The following is a 16,832-nucleotide window of genomic DNA, read 5'->3' on the forward strand; positions in this document are numbered from 1 at the left end:
AGGGTAATGAATTGTATATCAATCGCAGTCAAAGTGAAGCAGCATGTTTTTACATTTGCTTGTTTTAGTGTCAGTTGTCTTGGATTGAGAGTGCCTTTGTGTTTGGATGTGTGTGAGTCAGCAGGTACACAGGACACACACACACACACGCGCACACACACACACACACACACACACACACACACACACACACACACACACACACACACACACACACACACACACACACACACACACACACATTCCCAAATACTTGGTCTACCTATCTCTTCTCGTCTACCTCTTCCGTGGTTATTTTTGTTCTCTTTCCAACCTCGCGAAGCCTCTCTTCACTGTATCTTTTCTTTTCACTCCATCTTTCCCACTTGTGTATCCCCGCTCCGCCTCCCTCTTTTCCTTCCCCTCACTCATTAGATAACTTCCCTCTCGTACATTTAATACATGCAAAGCCGTTTCTGCCCCTGGAACATTTTAGCTCTTTAAATACTTCACACAGTGTACCAGAATATGTTTTATCTAAGCCCGCTGTATTTTGATATTGCACACAAAAGCGTAACCGGTCTCTTGTGTGATTTGGAAACTAGTACAAAAGCTGAAAGAAAACAAATGTGACAACTGTGGGTAATGGCAGAAAAAAGGGAAGGGAAGTTCTTGTGCGTGTGCGTGTGCGTGTGCGTGTGCGTGTGTGTGTGTGTGTGTGTGTGTGTGTGTAAGTGTGTAAAATGCCTGCACTGATCACTCTGACCCAGTCAGAAGTGCTTACTCCAGCACTCAGTTCTGGGGGAGGCAGCACCGGCTTAACAGTGGCTCCAGTGATGAAAGCAGCTGTAACAGCAACATTATCCCCATACACTTCTTTAGCAGCAATAGTAATTGTCAACTGTTTCATGTAATGTTCCCTAAGCTCCTATACAAATCACCATACAGCTACAGGTCCTGTGATGTATCTGTTAAACTGTGTAACCTGCTGCTGTGATATAACAAACTCTGCCTGGTTCATCCCAGCTTTTAAAAGATGCACCCAGAGGAGATTTGTGTGTGTGAAAGACAAAGCAAAGAAAGAACAGGGCCCATATAATCAACAGTGATGAACCCATGTTGGCTAAAAATACAACAAAAATATTTGAAAGAACAATGTAAAGATAAAGAGATAAAGATAAAGTGCAAGGGGCTGTGATAGTGGAGACATGTGGCTTCAGGTACAGGTGAGACTTGAGATTAAATAATAATAATGAAACATGATCCAGGATTTCCAGTCAGAGTATTAGAGCTGTAACTTTTGAAGAAATAGTCGCTGAAAAAACATTGAGTGTTCTATAACATTAGAAAAAGGAATGTTATCATGGTGACAAAATTGTTGCGTCTATTGCAACGGGCCTCATTTATTTAAAAATCGGATCGACTAGGAAAAAGTGGTTGCACACATTTCATTGACCAACACATGTGCCTTGCTGGTACATTGAGTTGTGGCAACTTTCTAATGTCTGTCTGAACAGCTTTACTACTGATGCACTCTATACAGGTGACGTTACACTGCTGAGGAAGTGATTGCAGTGCAGAAGCACTATGGTAAAACTACTTATTGTTTCAAAAAATAAAAACAATGGACACTGTCTTTGTCATTCAGGAGCCTAACTCTCCTGTGGGCAGCCCTCCTCACTCCCCGCATGGGAACGGGTTAGACCGGGCTCCTACCCTGAGAAAAGAGCTCCCGGGCTCAAGCACAGGAGAGGCCTCCTCTACCCCTAACCCCCGCAGCCCCACCCCAGGCAAGTCCAAGGACCCAGCACAGGTAAGATGGATTCTTAAGGGGTATGCTGTACCCTGCTGACTACTTTTACTTTGTGCTAATAAATCACTGTAATTTTCTATATTAAATGAGACTTAATACCGTTTTTCGCTTTGGTGATGAAAAGACTTAAAATGTATACAATCCATAACCTTTGGACAATTACCAATCCTCCTCTTATTAAGCTGTGTTGATAGCTACATGGATGTCTGGGACGGACATATAACTTTAACTGCAGCCGTGAGCCTGTGTCAGTATCACCTGCTCTCAATGTGATGAGTGAAAAGGTGATAGATTCTGGAGGAACAAAGGAGGGATCAGTCCCATGACGTATCAGTCATTTGTGGTATTACTTGTTTGACTTCTCTACAGATGGATAAGTCCCAGTCGCCATTGTCTAAGTCTGGCACCCCGTCCCCGTCCCACCGTGAGGCCCATACCCCTGGAACCCCTGGAGCCCCTGGTCCCAGCACCTCCTGCCTTCGTCTGGTCAGCAAAGCAGCATCCAGTGCAGACCCCCTGGGTGAGACTCTCCTGACTGTTAAACAAGCTGTACGACAGTTTTAAAGCTATGTCAGAATGTCACTCAGAAAAAGCCTTGGAAGGGATTTGCACCCAGTCTACCTCGACCCTTCATGCCTTGTATTCTCTTGTCCCTTTGTTTTTTCCATTTCCTCATCTTTTTATTCTGCAAGCTCACTGTTGCTTTGTCATGCAGTGATAGTTTACCGTCTTGTGCCCAAAACACTTGATACGACCTAGGAACATTTTAAGACAAAGAAGATATGCCCTGGTGTTTTAAATATTCCAAACCACAAGAGAACTCCTTAATTACTCCCTACTAAGAATTACCACTATCTGTCCCTCTGTGGCCAGCGGTGGAGACCACTGTTGGTTTTGACAGCTCCCAGGTCTGAAACTTTGTTAGTGTATACAAACAAACAAAGTCTACTGACAGAAAGACACTCCCATTCTTCTCAGCCCCTCTGTGACTGTGTGCTGTGCGTCCTCTGTGTTTTCTATGGTTTCCCCTCCGTCTTCCCATCCTTTCAATCCCTCCCTCCGCTCTCCCTCCCTCCCCAGCTCTGCGCAGTCCCATGTCTGTGCCCTCTGGTTCATACCCGGCTCATTTTGGAGTGGTGTCCCACGCAGGGCTGAACGGGGAGCTGGCCAGCCCGGGAGGCTTCGGAGGGGCGCTCACTCTCTCGCCACAAATCAGCGCAGCAGCCAACGCCTACTCTCGCAGCCCCATGGTGAGCAAAGGCCACGTTATTCTGCCCTGTCAAGGTTTGATTTATAGTTCAGTGTCAGATCTAACCCCTGACTGTCAAAGCACTGTTAAACAAAAGATGAATGTGCTGTGTGTTATCAGCTAGCATGGCAGTGTTGTGCACTCATCATTACATACTCAAAGTTATAATGTTTACATTCTTTTCTCATTCTCTTTGATGGAGAGTGACGGGATTGAGGGAACATATTTGCAAAACCCTAACCTCCTTAGCACTACTGAATTATGGTTGGTATGGTATGGTTTAGCATTTCCTTACCTTCAGTATCAGATATGTATTTAAACACACAGTAGCCAGAGCATTCCAATGTCAGTGTCCTTTAGCAACATAGCTCATGAAACTAGTTATATTTTTGTTGTTGTCAGCTGTCAAAGTAAGGTGTAGCTGTAGCTACAGTATGCAGCCTCTGCACATATAGCTCCCGCAAGACCTCAACATAACTCAGCCTTAAGGCAGGATGTTCACTGCAGTGCCCTGTTCACCACCTTGTCATCAGTCTGGGGGAAAGGCAGCATGCTCACAACATCACATATCAGTGTCAGCACACTCACAGTTTCCAGAATGCAGACTTCTGTTACATCCCGGTCCCCCCCCCCCCATTGTTTTAATTCTGCCTTATTGTTGTCCTCTTACAACTATTGTATTGTTAGTCATGACATTGAATCTCTTTATCTTAAAAGTAGGATGTTTTTTTATTGAAACACATTTGACTGAATGTCATCTTTAAAAGAAAGCTGCTATATATTTTAGGTTAAAGGTGCTATGAGGAACTTTTATATATTTCTGAAATAGTCTTATTTTTCCTCTGATGATCATCAATTACATATAACAGCAAACAAGGCCATCAGTGCAAATAATACTTTTTCTATATAGAAATAGAACACTACCATTTTGTCCAAAGCAGGGTGCAAGAATGAACAAAAACCAAGCCAAGCTTTTAATTGTTTGTCCACTGTTTCTGTCCCCACCAGGTGGCATATGACTCTCGGTCTCACCTGAGGACCCCTGGGCTGTCCTCCTCTATGCCTGGTTCCTCCGCTGGCAAGCCGTGAGTTTCTATTTCTGTAACACATGAACATATACAGGATAGAGAGAAACAGCTCCTCTTTTGATCCACTCCTGGATAACCTTTTTCATAATTCATTTTGGAAGGAAAAATTAGATGCCGCCTTCATTTGTTAGACACATATTCAGCGTGGGATATAGTAGTGATTTAAAAACAAGAAATATGTGAAATCTGAGCAGGATTATCATGTCAGGATAGGAACATAGTCAGATACAGATGACTGCACATACTTTGGTCAAAACCCATTTAGTGATAATCCGTAAATATTTAGCTTGGATAGGAATCTAAATGAGTCGTAGCTGCTCACTTTGGGTTTCTCTGCATAACCAGGTGTTGCACATTAACCCTGTCCAACACATCAAAAAAGGCCTGAAAAGTGTAGATGGCATGGAATTTCAAGTGTACATATCACCTTCTCAAACACACTCCACACACATCACGTTTGACTTTGCTGACTGAGGGAGGGATTGGGTTGTTTTCGTTCTTTTTGTCTCTGCAGAGGCTCAATTCATTCTTGCGGTGCTAATTTGAAATCATAAAACAGCCTTGGCTCCCAACTGCTACGGTATTGATCGTCCATTAGCAATGCCACACTGACTCTGCCCTGTAATACAATCTGCTATTACGCACTGCTGCCTACAGAGACAGCGGGCAGAGGACTAGGAGCTTTAAGGCCGTTTGAGTGTCGGCAGGGTTCACAACTTGTGTGTAGTTGTTTTTGCATTATGTGTATTTACATTCAGCTCCTCTGCTCTCCCGTATTGATTCACTGATTCATGTTGTCTTGTCTCACCTGTCTACTCTGCAGTGCTTGTCCAAACTTTTTCTTTGTTCGGCTACAGCTCTTCATATCTATAGTGATCCATTTCTGTTCCTATCTCTTTCAATCCTTCAATCCAGCGCCTACTCGTTCCATGTCAGTGCAGACGGCCAGATGCAGCCTGTGCCCTTTCCCCCTGACGCCCTACTGGGCCCGGGAATCCCTCGCCACGCCCGTCAGATTCACAGCCTGAACCACGGAGAGGTGGTGTGCGCCGTCACCATCAGCACCTCCACGCGCCACGTCTACACCGGAGGCAAGGGCTGCGTCAAGGTGTGGGACATCAGCCAGCAGGGCAGCAAGAGCCCCATGGCCCAGCTGGACTGTCTGGTGAGAACAAGAGGGAAGAAGTTAAAAGGTGGAGGAGCCATCCATTCTGGAGAACACTTTTTGTCAAAATCAGTCCTCACGATCCGCTACCTGTCAGTACTGTGTGTACACTGAAAAAAAAATCCAGTGTTGATACACAGCCTAGGCTCTGTTAACGGATATGTAGCTGGCCATGGTGGGGCCCTTCTGTTACAAACCCCTTGTTCACGTACCAGTTTACAGAGCATAGACTGGGTATTAACACCAGACTTTTTTTCAGCACACTCACAGTACTGACAGGTAGCGGATCGTGAGGACTGATTTTGACACAAAGTGTTCTTCAGAATTGCTGATTCCAACTTTAAACAGGCTCACAAACAAGTGTAAAAAAATAAAAACTGACGAGCATTGACATATCGGGCCATGTCAAAGTAAATTTGTGTATTTACTGTACCGTATATTCTATTATAACCATCTATCCCATGACGCCTCATACACCTTTCTGTTCTTGATTCACCACGGCCATGTCCCTGACTTTTTTTTTTGTTTTTTTTGTGTCCAATCAGAACAGGGATAACTACATCCGCTCCTGTAAAATCCTCCCGGACGGTCGGACCTTGATCGTGGGCGGGGAGGCCAGCACGCTCTCAATCTGGGATTTGGCCACGCCCACTCCTCGCATCAAGGCGGAGCTGACGTCGTCCGCTCCCGCCTGCTACGCCCTGGCCATCTCCCCCGACAACAAGGTCTGCTTCTCCTGCTGCAGCGACGGCAACATCGTGGTGTGGGACCTTCACAACCAGACTCTGGTCAGGTGAGAGCAGACGGAGAGGCGGGAGAAACAAGCACATAGGGATAAAAACCAAACAAAAAGGAAAATAAAGAATGTGCTGTCTCATCTACCACAAATAGATTGTAGTCAGGGGTGAGCAGGGCGGTGTGAGAGAGAGAGAGGCATTTCTGAAGCTTCCCGAGCGAGAGAAGAGGTCAAGAGAAAAAAGGACATCAAATATGAAAGAATAGGAAGGGCAGAGAAATCGCTGCAGTCTGGGGTTTCCTCAACTAACCCTACGGTCAGTGAAGGAGGGAAAGGGATTGATCCTGCCATATGGATGGGATGAAACAGTTAGATTCTGGCAAAGGTTTGAGAAAGAGGCATTGAGGGAGATGGTAAGGGAAGACTGTGTGGTAATAACACAGGGCAGTAGGTTCTACGCTGAAGGAAAAGGATTCAAATATATTTGGTCTGACAACATCCAGAGAAAACACACAGGATTCAGAGTCAGCAGAGTGTGTGTGTATGCATGTGTTATTGCACATATGTGAAGCTTCTGCCTGTGTGTGTGTGTGTGCTCCCTGCAGGCAGTTCCAGGGCCACACAGACGGAGCAAGCTGCATCGACATCTCCAACGACGGCACCAAGCTGTGGACGGGGGGTCTGGACAACACGGTCCGCTGCTGGGACCTCCGGGAGGGACGCCAGCTCCAGCAACACGACTTCACCTCACAGGTACACACAGTCACACACAGTCACACACACACACACACACACACACACACACACACACACACACACACACACACACACAGAGTCACACACACACACACACACACACACACACACACACACACACACACACACACACACACACACACACACACACATAACATAAACAGCAGCAAACATACATGCAGACTCACAAGTTAACTTTCACACATCAATCAGAAAACAACACGCACACTGTGACCTCACCTCACACGCACACATACACAAACAGACGCACAGATGCACACACACACACACACACACACACACACACACACACACACACACACACAAACACACACACACACACACACACACACACACACACACACACACACACACACACACACACACACACACACACACTGTGTCCCTCATTCACTCCTCACTGCCACAACAGAGCTATTATAGAGTTGACCACTGTTGTCAGATGAGTTTCGATCCACCATGTAATGACTTTTTTTCTCGCTTGCCGCCTCTCACCACCTCCCACTTTCTTCCTCTCTGTCTGGCTCTTGCTATTCTCTTTTTTTCTTCCCTCAATTTATGAATCCATTTACATTCACCTCTATTACGTCCTTCCACTCTTTTCTTTTTTCTTAACTTCCCACCATCTTTCTTGTTTTGTATTCTCACTCATATTTCTCTTTTCCCTGATACCATACATTCCCTCATTCCTACTTAATCACTTAATCTGTCCTGCCCCTACTTCCTTCCATTGTTCCCTTTCTTTTGTTAACCTTATCTTCTTTCGTCCCTCATCCCCCATTTCCTACCATCTTCAACCCCATTTTCCGTATAATTGTTTTCATTTCTGCACCCTTGCCTTCTGACGTTTCATCCGTCATCTTTCCTTTTCTTCCCTCCCTGTGTGTTTTCTATATCCCTCCGTTTCACTTTAAACCTTGCTTCAATTTTTATTTCTCTTCCCTGTCCGTCTGCAGATCTTCTCTCTGGGTTACTGTCCGACGGGCGAGTGGCTGGCTGTGGGGATGGAGAGCAGTAATGTGGAAGTCCTACACGTCTCCAAACCTGACAAGTACCAGCTGCACCTCCACGAGAGCTGCGTTCTCTCACTCAAGTTCGCCTCCTGTGGTACGGACACACACACACTCACGCAAGCACGCACGCAAGCACGCACGCACACACGCACGCAGGCGCACACACACACACACACACACACACACACACACATACACAACATAACTCCTAACTGTTTCTAGAACATTTGCAGCCACTGACAAACTCTGCACACTATTGGTATGCAGTTTATTCACTGTATAAAGTAATTTTATTGCCCTTTATATTCTGTGTAACTTGTAACACTGTGTGTGTGTGTGTGTGTGTGTGTGTGTGTGTGTGTGTGTGTGTGTGTGTGTGTGTGTGTGTGTGTGTGTGTGTGTGTGTGTGTGTGTGTGTGTGTGTGTGTGTGTGTGTGTGTGTGTGTGTGTGTGTCATTTCAGGCAAGTGGTTCGTGAGCACAGGAAAAGACAATCTGTTGAATGCATGGAGGACACCATATGGAGCTAGTATTTTCCAGGTGAGAGACAAGCGCAATGCCCTGAGGATGTTTATGCTCTATGTGTATACACTATGTATACATATACTGTACATGCTTTTGCATGTGTGTCTGTATTTGGGGCTGCGGCTTCATCTGTTATTCTATGTCTATAGTGTTGTTGAAGTTATCTCTGCCTCCTGTCCCTGTAGTGTGTGCACACACACGCGCACACACACACACACACACACACACACACACACACACACACACACACACACACACACACACACACACACACACACACACACACACACACACTGAGCCCTAGAGGTAAATGATATGAAGGGGTTCGGAGTGATTTGTTGATCCATGGTGCAGAGCTTTATCAGAACACTCTCCCACCCACACGCACCAAAACCCTCACATACACACAAAACAAATGTATAAATGTCATCCTGCACAATCACTCCGTTTCAGGAAATGTTGAAATATTACACTATGCAGGGACGCAATTCTTTTTAAAGTACATTTAAAATGTGTGAGTGCGTGGCTGTGAGTGTGAGTGGCTGTGTTTGTGTGTCTGTGTGTATTTCTGTGTGAGGCTGCGGCTGTGGCTGTCATATTCCTGTAAGCTACAGTGGGCAGCAGGGTTGGCGACTCTTGTCTCTCCCCGTGGGCTGAAAGGAGAATGCTGGCTATCTGCTTTGTTATCCAAATGCCAAACGTTTCTCCTGCCACACAGCTCCCTCGTGTTACTGTGTTATACAGCGCTGCACTCTCTCTCTCTCTCTCTCTCTCCCTCTTTCTCTCTCTCCTCTCCTTGCTTCTCTTTAACCCCCTCCCCCACCGTCTCTGTTTATTGTTGTCGTTACTCCCTCTCTCCTGTGCTTACTCTTCTTTGTTTATCTTTCTCTCCTCTCACTTTTTTCTCCATCCCTCATTTTTCCCCTCCCTGTCTTTGTCTTTTGGTTTATCCCTGTTCTCTCTATCTCCCATATTTTATAATCCCTTTTTCTAACACTACTTACCCTCCACTTCTCATCCCTCTCGTGTTCACTCTCTCTCCTAGCCTTTGGCTGCTCTGCTGTGCATACCGCTCTGTTTCTCTCTCTATCTGTTACTTTCTCAGGGCTTGTCAAATAAGCTCTATTGTCACGGGTATTCATGTTGCATTACTGCTAAAGCCTAATTACAGATTACTGAATACAACACAATATATAAGAAAAATAACTGATAAATAAATAATAACGATCAGACAGATGTCCTAAACAGTGTTACCACTACAGATTAGGGTTTCCACAGCTTTTCGTCAGCTTGTTTGGCCTGAGCATGTTAGTACTAAATAACAATTGAGACAGTTTGGTGTTTAGTTTATTCCTGTACAAAAGGTCAGGGTAATGTTCTTTTTGACTATTTATAATTACCTGGATATTTTGTGCTAATTGACATTGCCTATGCGGCTGTTGGTGTTTGTAATGCTAGCGGGTGTTCAACAGATCAACAACAATTAGTTGCTTGATTGGTTAGTTTTTTTTAAGATATTTTTTGGGCATTTTTATGCTTTATTGACAGTGTAGAAACAGAGTTGAAACGGGGCAGAGAGGGGAGTGACATGCAGAGGACGACCGCGGGCTGGACCCGGGTCCGCTGCTAGCCGAGGCCCATGGGGGGGGGGACGCCCTACCAACTGAGCTAAGAGCGCCCCCCCTTGATTGGTTAGTTGATCAGATTTCAATTTCATATTTGTCCTTTTTTTGTATTATGCAATGGTTGCCAAAGAATATCAGCTTTTTTATCGACAGTAGTTGTCAGACAGAGTAACTAGACAACACCCCTATTGGTTCTGTATCATTTGATTAAGTGAGACCTTTTCTTTTCTGCTAATTCGATGCCCTCCTGTTGGGCCCTTGGGCCTCATTTATCAACCGTACTTACGCACAAATCTGTGCGTAAGTAGGGCGTAAGAACATTGCCACGCAAAGTATGGAATTTACCAAAATGTACTTAGACTTATGAATGTGTGTAAATGTAAGCACAACTCTGACCATGCTTACGAAGAGAATCTAGTGGTAGAATAGCGATATTACAAGCACAAAGCAAAGCATTTAAGAGTTTCAACGTCTGCACTAACACTAGAACCGCCAGCGTTCTCTTTATATCTATAATCGCCACGCGTCAAATCCACCCGTGCATTTCTAGGGTAATATAAAGTCATACATTTGTTTGTTTAATCATCATCTGTGTTTTGGACCTCTTGTTTTATAATCTAAGTTTCTTTAAGAACACTGATCACGACTCAGTAATGAAACTGAAGTAGATGTAAAATCGCCAATACATCAATGAAAACAGACGGTCAAAACAGCGTCCAAATGAGCTAACATCCTAAATGCAATAAATAGTTATATGGCTCACTTATTTTTAGGTAAGCTCTAATTGATTATTCATTAAATGTGTCACACGTTTACATGTTTTGAAGCGGAGGATCCCTCCGATGCTCTCTGTGCGTCTCATCTGACAGCACTCAGCTGTGAGCTGGACGAGCCGCGGTGACTCGCCAGACTCGCCAATCACTCATTTCACTTAGTAACTCTAATGTTGTTAGGAACTTATCTTCATCTCTTATTTATTGAAAGAGTTTATGAATGACTGCACGTAAAGTTGTCAGATCGCGGACCCCAAACAATGCCGTTGCCTTACAACTTGCTCGAAAATATCACATTTTCCCATGCAGCAAGCTTTCTTTTGTTTTAATGCCTGCAGTAAGTGAGCCAACAAAATATGTTTTGCTTTGATTCAACCTCGTTTACAAGGGTTTCCATTTATGTGTTGGAGAAGTTTCTTTTCGTTGCCCTTGCCATTGTAGCGGAGAGGGATAAAACATATTCACATGGTTGATAAAGGGATGTGTTGTGACCATATATGGTTAATTGGAGGCGTTTCTGAATGCAAATGGTCTGAGCGTGAACGAGAGGACCTATTATACTACTTTTCTGGTCTTAATTTCTTGTTTTACACTGCTATAGAGCAACCTGACACGAATCACATCACAAAAAACTATGTAGATTTTCGGGAAGCTCTTTCTCTTATTTTGGCGATCCAGCACGTCCTGTCAACACTTGAGTGTGTGTGCTTCGGCAATCTCCGCTCCCTCCGCCTGTGCATCGGCCGTCTCCGCTACCCTCCCCCCCCTCCTGCAAACCCCACTCCATTGTGATTGGTTACCTTCCTTCCGGAACACTTTCAGTGGCGGGAAGCGCGAGCATGGACCTATAAGGGCGCGAGGCACACGCGAACAGGGAAGTGACAGCATTACCATACATGGAAACATCTGCGTGGTCACGTCACGAATTTTTATGCGACGTCACAAATTATGAAAGGGTAGACCGCTTTGAAGACGTGACTTCTCGACTGGCTAGAATAGTGTTTAGTGCTCTGCACAGACAGACGGTCAGTAGGGAATACGTCGAAATGCATGTAAGTCATTATTTGATAATTTAGTATGGTTAAGCATGACTATGAATCATCATAACAACGTTTATAGGTCATAAAAGTCAAAAAGCATCATAGGTCCTCTTTAAGAACATGTGGGATTTATCAAGATTGATGACTTACTGGTGTGCGTACGATAGGCCAGCGCACGTTTGATAAATACCGATTTTTTTGTACTTAAGCACATACTAAATTTCATTCGTAAGAGTGAATTTAGAACCTTTTCTACGCACTGTTGATAAATGAGGCCCCTGGAGTTTTGTACTTTGGTTGGCTTTGGCTTAATGAAAAAATATACCTTTACCTTCTCACACTTTGTCAGGGATAGAACAGTAACCATGACCCTGGTGTTTTACACAGGTTGGTCAACTCTTATCAAGACATATTCAGGAGGCAAACACTGTAAGAAGAAGTACACCCGGACGATAGCTTCATAAATAATAAGTCATTCTAGAGGATGTTAAATCTTTGAGTATCAGGACATGTTGTCCTTTGTGTTCCTTTATTTTTTTTCTCTCTTTTGTTTTATCTCTATGTCCCACCACTCCATCTCTGCCTCCAACCCCCTGTCTAAACTCATCTTTTGGCTTGTCATTGCATCCCTTCCTCCCCGAGCGCCCCACTACCACTCAGGGCCCCCCCTCCCCCTGCTATATTGGTGCTGTATGAGAGGGATCCTGTGTGAAATGGCCTCTCTCACCGGTGGATGGATGATTGACAGCCCTGCTCTGCCTGTGCCAGGGAGGGAGGAGGGGTCTACATGAGAGTGTAGGACAGAGTGAAAAGGGGAGGAGGAGAAGGAGAAGACACTGGGAAGAATGGAAGTAAAGAAAAATGATGATTGGAGCAGTGGGAGGGAGAAGAGAGAAGGAGGCGGAGGGGGGGCATAGGGAGCTTTAGATTATCTAAAACCAGGTGCCCAAGTCTGGCTTTTCAGACACGGAGGGAGAGAAAAAGGGAGAATAAAAAAAGGAGGGTTTGTAGGCTACATTTTGCCAGTTCATGTTGCTGACCATATAAATAGGACCTGTGCTAGGCCAGTGATGCCTCAACATGCAGGTTAACGAGGCTGCACCATCTCTCCATGGGAAGAGAAGCAGCTGTGTCTTACGTTGACGGAAGCAGACGAATGAGTCAGCACACTGGAGCTGTGTGTGTTTCGTTTGGAAATAATTGCCCGCTGTTTTTGAAATGCAAATTATGTCTGGTATGATGGAGCATTGAAGTGATGAGTCATGTCTTTTCGAACATATTTTTTCTTTCTTTCCGTGTTTCTCTCCATCTGTCGCCATCCATCTAACCACTTCTCTCTCTCTCTCTCTCTCTCTCTCTCTCTCTCTCTCTCTCTCTCTCTCTTTTGGGTCCCAGTCTAAGGAGTCCTCGTCTGTGCTGAGCTGTGACGTCTCCCCGGACGACAAGTACATAGTGACGGGCTCCGGGGACAAGAAGGCCACGGTGTACGAGGTGGTGTACTGAGAGAGGGCCGGGACTAGATGGGAAGAGACAAGGACGGGGATTTTATGTGTTTATTTTGTTTACTTTTTATTTTTGGAGGATGAGGAGAGAGGGGGGGGGGCAGTGGCAACCAGTCGCCCTGCCAACCGCTCCTGATCCCCTGTTACATCAGCGACAGCAGCACCACCCGCGTCTCACTCCTAAAACGTCCCCCTGCCCCCCCTTTTTTAGTGGATAGTGGAAGCTCCCAAATCGCATGGTGTGGAGAGAGGGAAGCAGCAAGATTAGAAGGACAAAGGAAATGGGGCGGTGGAGCGTGAAGATAAGGTCAGGGAAGCAAAGGAAGGAAAGAAGAGAAGAAGGAGAGGAAGCGAAAAAGGAAGGTAAATGACAGAGAGGAAGAGGAATAAGGGGAGGGGGGAGGCAGGGTAATTAGGGCTGTTTCCTGATTAAGAGCTCAGTGGAAAGGGAGGCCCCCCCAGAGGAGGGCGCAGAGCGGCACTGTGGGGAAGGCCAGCCAGGAGCGCTGATACCACACAATCGATTCATTAGCCAGACAGTGGAAGCCTTAATGAGGCTGACGCTGCAGCTCGCTCTCCCCAGCGAGAGGTGTCAGGAGCGGGGGAACCTATGAGGCTCTGAGATGGAGATGGAGGGGGCTTCATATATCCACATACACTGACATGAAACATATATAGACCTGCTATCTCACACACACACATACCATACACAGACACACAACCCCCCACACACACACACACACACACACACACACACACACACACACACACATTGGGCGAGTGTTGTCGGGCAAGAATACACACAGGGACATACCCCCTTGAGGTAACCGTATGAAGAGAGAAAGACACACACAGAGCACCCAATTAAACATTCAGCACAGCGCTCCCCGTCTCTCTCTGCTTAATATCTTTTTTATTTTGCTCTGACAAAGGCAGCGTCTAATGAGCAGCCGAGTCAATGGGATTCTCCGAGGGCCCCGAGACACAAACAGAGAACATCAACCGAGCTGTTCCCTCTAATTCCTCTGGATTGTTCTCCTGACACCGGGCCGCTGCACTCACTCTCATTAAAGGCACTGTCGGCTAGATGAAGTAGCAGCACGCCACACTTCACCGTAAGGCAGACAAGAGGGCAAATTAACACCACCCGATTACGTTATCATCAGCAGCCAATGAAGCAGCGACTAATCCCAACCCTTTCACATCTTGATGCAACTAGTTGCTCTTTTCATTTGCAAAAGATAACATGTTCATCAGAGTCATTATCTTGCATCTCCTCCTGCCCGCTGATGTGCTATAGTGTTCAAAGTGCTCCGGCTGAATCTTTTTTTGGTAAGCTATTGAGTGCTATTCATTTAGATGCTGAACCACCTTAAAGGAGAAGTTTGACATTTTTGGGAATCCTGCTTATTGGTTTTCTCTTGCCGAGATTTAGATGGGAAGATTGTAACCACTCTCATGTTTGTAGGCTATGTATGAAGCCTGACTTGCAAAGCTTTCCAAAAATACTTAAAAATGGAGGGGAAACAGATGGCTGTCCAGAATGTTAAACAATTTGCTGTTTTATGGGGTTATGATCTGAAGCAGTAACTTCCTCTTCCCTTGATAACTGACCTCAGCCAAGAAATAGTCATGCGAACATTTCCGCCCTGTAACCGGGTAAAAATTATTTTGAGACTTCAGTTATGGTATAGCTTGAAGAAACAAGATATATCATATTAATTAGTGATCGATGCTTTTAGCTGCTCGTTGCTTTTGTTCCCAATTGGACAAGAGTGAGGCTAGCCTTTTCCCTTTAATCCAGTCTTAATGCTAAGCTAAGTTAGCCCCCAGCAGCTGCGCCTGTAACCTTATATTAACTGCACAGAAGTGAAAGTGGTATCAATTGTCCTCAAACTCTCAAAAAGAACGCAAATAATTGTTTCTACCAAAATGTCAAACCATTCCTTCTGAATTGTGTTTGCTAATCCTCCTTGTGTCATATTCCAAACTGGTGGGCAAACTGAACCCTATATCAGAGCTCTCTGCTAGAATATTCGTCACCAATGTGCAGACTAAAAAGGCCCATTTTCTCATATTGCTCACTTATTTTAACATATTTTTATGACTAGCCTTTGTCTGTTTTATGTAATATGTTTTTGTATAGGGGGTTGCCTACGACTGTGTTTTGGGTTCAGTCAAGCAAACGGAAACTGACAAAATCAAGCGGAACACAGGCGGGAAAAATAATTAGTTCCTTTTTCTTTTTTTTAAATCGATGTATTTTTTTCATCCTTGGTAATGGTAACATGCAGAGGGTGCAGACCATCAGCATTCCTTTGTAAAGAAAAACTAAACAAAAAACTGCATTTGGAGGGAAAAAGACCCTCTGTCTTCCGTTTGTTGTTTTTGTTTAATTCCCCCCCGAACGTGATTAGTAAATGTAGGCTACTATAGTCTGTTTTCAGTCCTTTATTGTGCAACTAAACTATGTTTCTATAGAGTCTGTGGTCAGTGTACAGCAAGAGTCAATCCGCGTGACATGACGCTACATGTTTAGCCATGAAGGAGGTCACTTTGTTCTGCATGCTTGTTGCACTGAAGCTCCACTTCTGCTGATAAAATGAGACTGGTCTGATTTTATCCGGCAGGTATACAGTGAAAGGTCTCCTAGACAGTTTGATGGTTTTACAGAGGGATGAATTGTTTTGTTACAGAATGCATTACAGCATTTAGTTCGATTGTATAAACCTTCAGCCAGAGTTGACCATGTTTCTTGCTGCAGCGCTAATGCAGGATAGAAGAATTATGGGGGACTTCTGCAATGGCTACTGTCCCGATGAGGAGTCAGATCATCTGTACAGTTTATTGCCTTTGCCTGCCCCTTTTCCCTTTCTGCCTGCCTGTCTGTCAGCCACGGGCACACATAAATGATATTCTCATACACAAGGCTTGTATATTACTCAGAATGATGCTGTATAATGGCTATGCATTTGGTGGTATAGCGTGAATATTTGGGACATTGTATTTGATACTCTTCTTTAACTGTCAGTGACATCTCACCCCCACCCCCCTTTGCCCCGTGCCTGTGCTTTCTCTGTTCCAAAAGTATAACACTTTTTTTTTAAACTATTATTCCATTTTACAAGCTTATATTTAGTTTCTCTTTTGAAAAGCCAAGGAACTGTTTTGTTTTTTTACATGCACAGTGTCTTCTTCCCCTATGTGTTTCCCATGTGCTGTACAATAAATACTATGTGTGGAAAATAAACCAAACTTGTGTTGCTGTGTCTATCTTTGTCTTGCCCCCGAGATTCATATGCTGATGGAAAACCCAAATAACTCAAAGAGAAATATTTTATTCTCTTCACATAGAGAACCACCTTTGCCCAGTTAAAAAAAAATCACAATACCTCATGCCTCTGCCTTAACCATAGTAAATAAACCTTAATGGAGTTTTTTTAAAGATAGGAAAAGTTTTAATTAAAACATTGAGGACATTGTCCATCTCATCACAGTAACAACTAGGCAAATTGGTGATTAATTGTTTAGATGTTCTGAAAATACTG

At 44.6% G+C, this 16,832-nt stretch overlaps 1 protein-coding gene across 3 annotated transcripts in view; it reads left to right on the forward strand.

The window, feature by feature from the left end:
• tle2b (TLE family member 2, transcriptional corepressor b) overlaps positions 1-16,527 on the forward strand; it is a 72,602-nt gene extending 56,075 nt beyond the window's left edge. For 2 of the 3 annotated variants that reach the window (XM_080032803.1, XM_080032804.1), the window contains exons 11-20: positions 1,628-1,792; positions 2,162-2,312; positions 2,873-3,042; positions 4,050-4,126; positions 5,045-5,294; positions 5,840-6,087; positions 6,636-6,783; positions 7,764-7,914; positions 8,283-8,359; positions 13,178-16,527. In XM_080032803.1, the coding sequence (XP_079888929.1) occupies positions 1,628-1,792; positions 2,162-2,312; positions 2,873-3,042; positions 4,050-4,126; positions 5,045-5,294; positions 5,840-6,087; positions 6,636-6,783; positions 7,764-7,914; positions 8,283-8,359; positions 13,178-13,285 (1,545 nt within the window). In that variant the 3' untranslated portion in view covers positions 13,286-16,527. The remainder of the gene's footprint in view (positions 1-1,627; positions 1,793-2,161; positions 2,313-2,872; positions 3,043-4,049; positions 4,127-5,044; positions 5,295-5,839; positions 6,088-6,635; positions 6,784-7,763; positions 7,915-8,282; positions 8,360-13,177) is intronic. The other variant, XM_080032805.1, reaches the window with a different exon arrangement.
• The last annotated feature ends 305 nt before the right edge of the window (positions 16,528-16,832 follow it).

The sequence above is a fragment of the Ammodytes marinus genome (genome assembly GCF_949987685.1).
Source record: "Ammodytes marinus genome assembly, chromosome: 8".
NCBI lineage: Eukaryota > Metazoa > Chordata > Actinopteri > Uranoscopiformes > Ammodytidae > Ammodytes > Ammodytes marinus.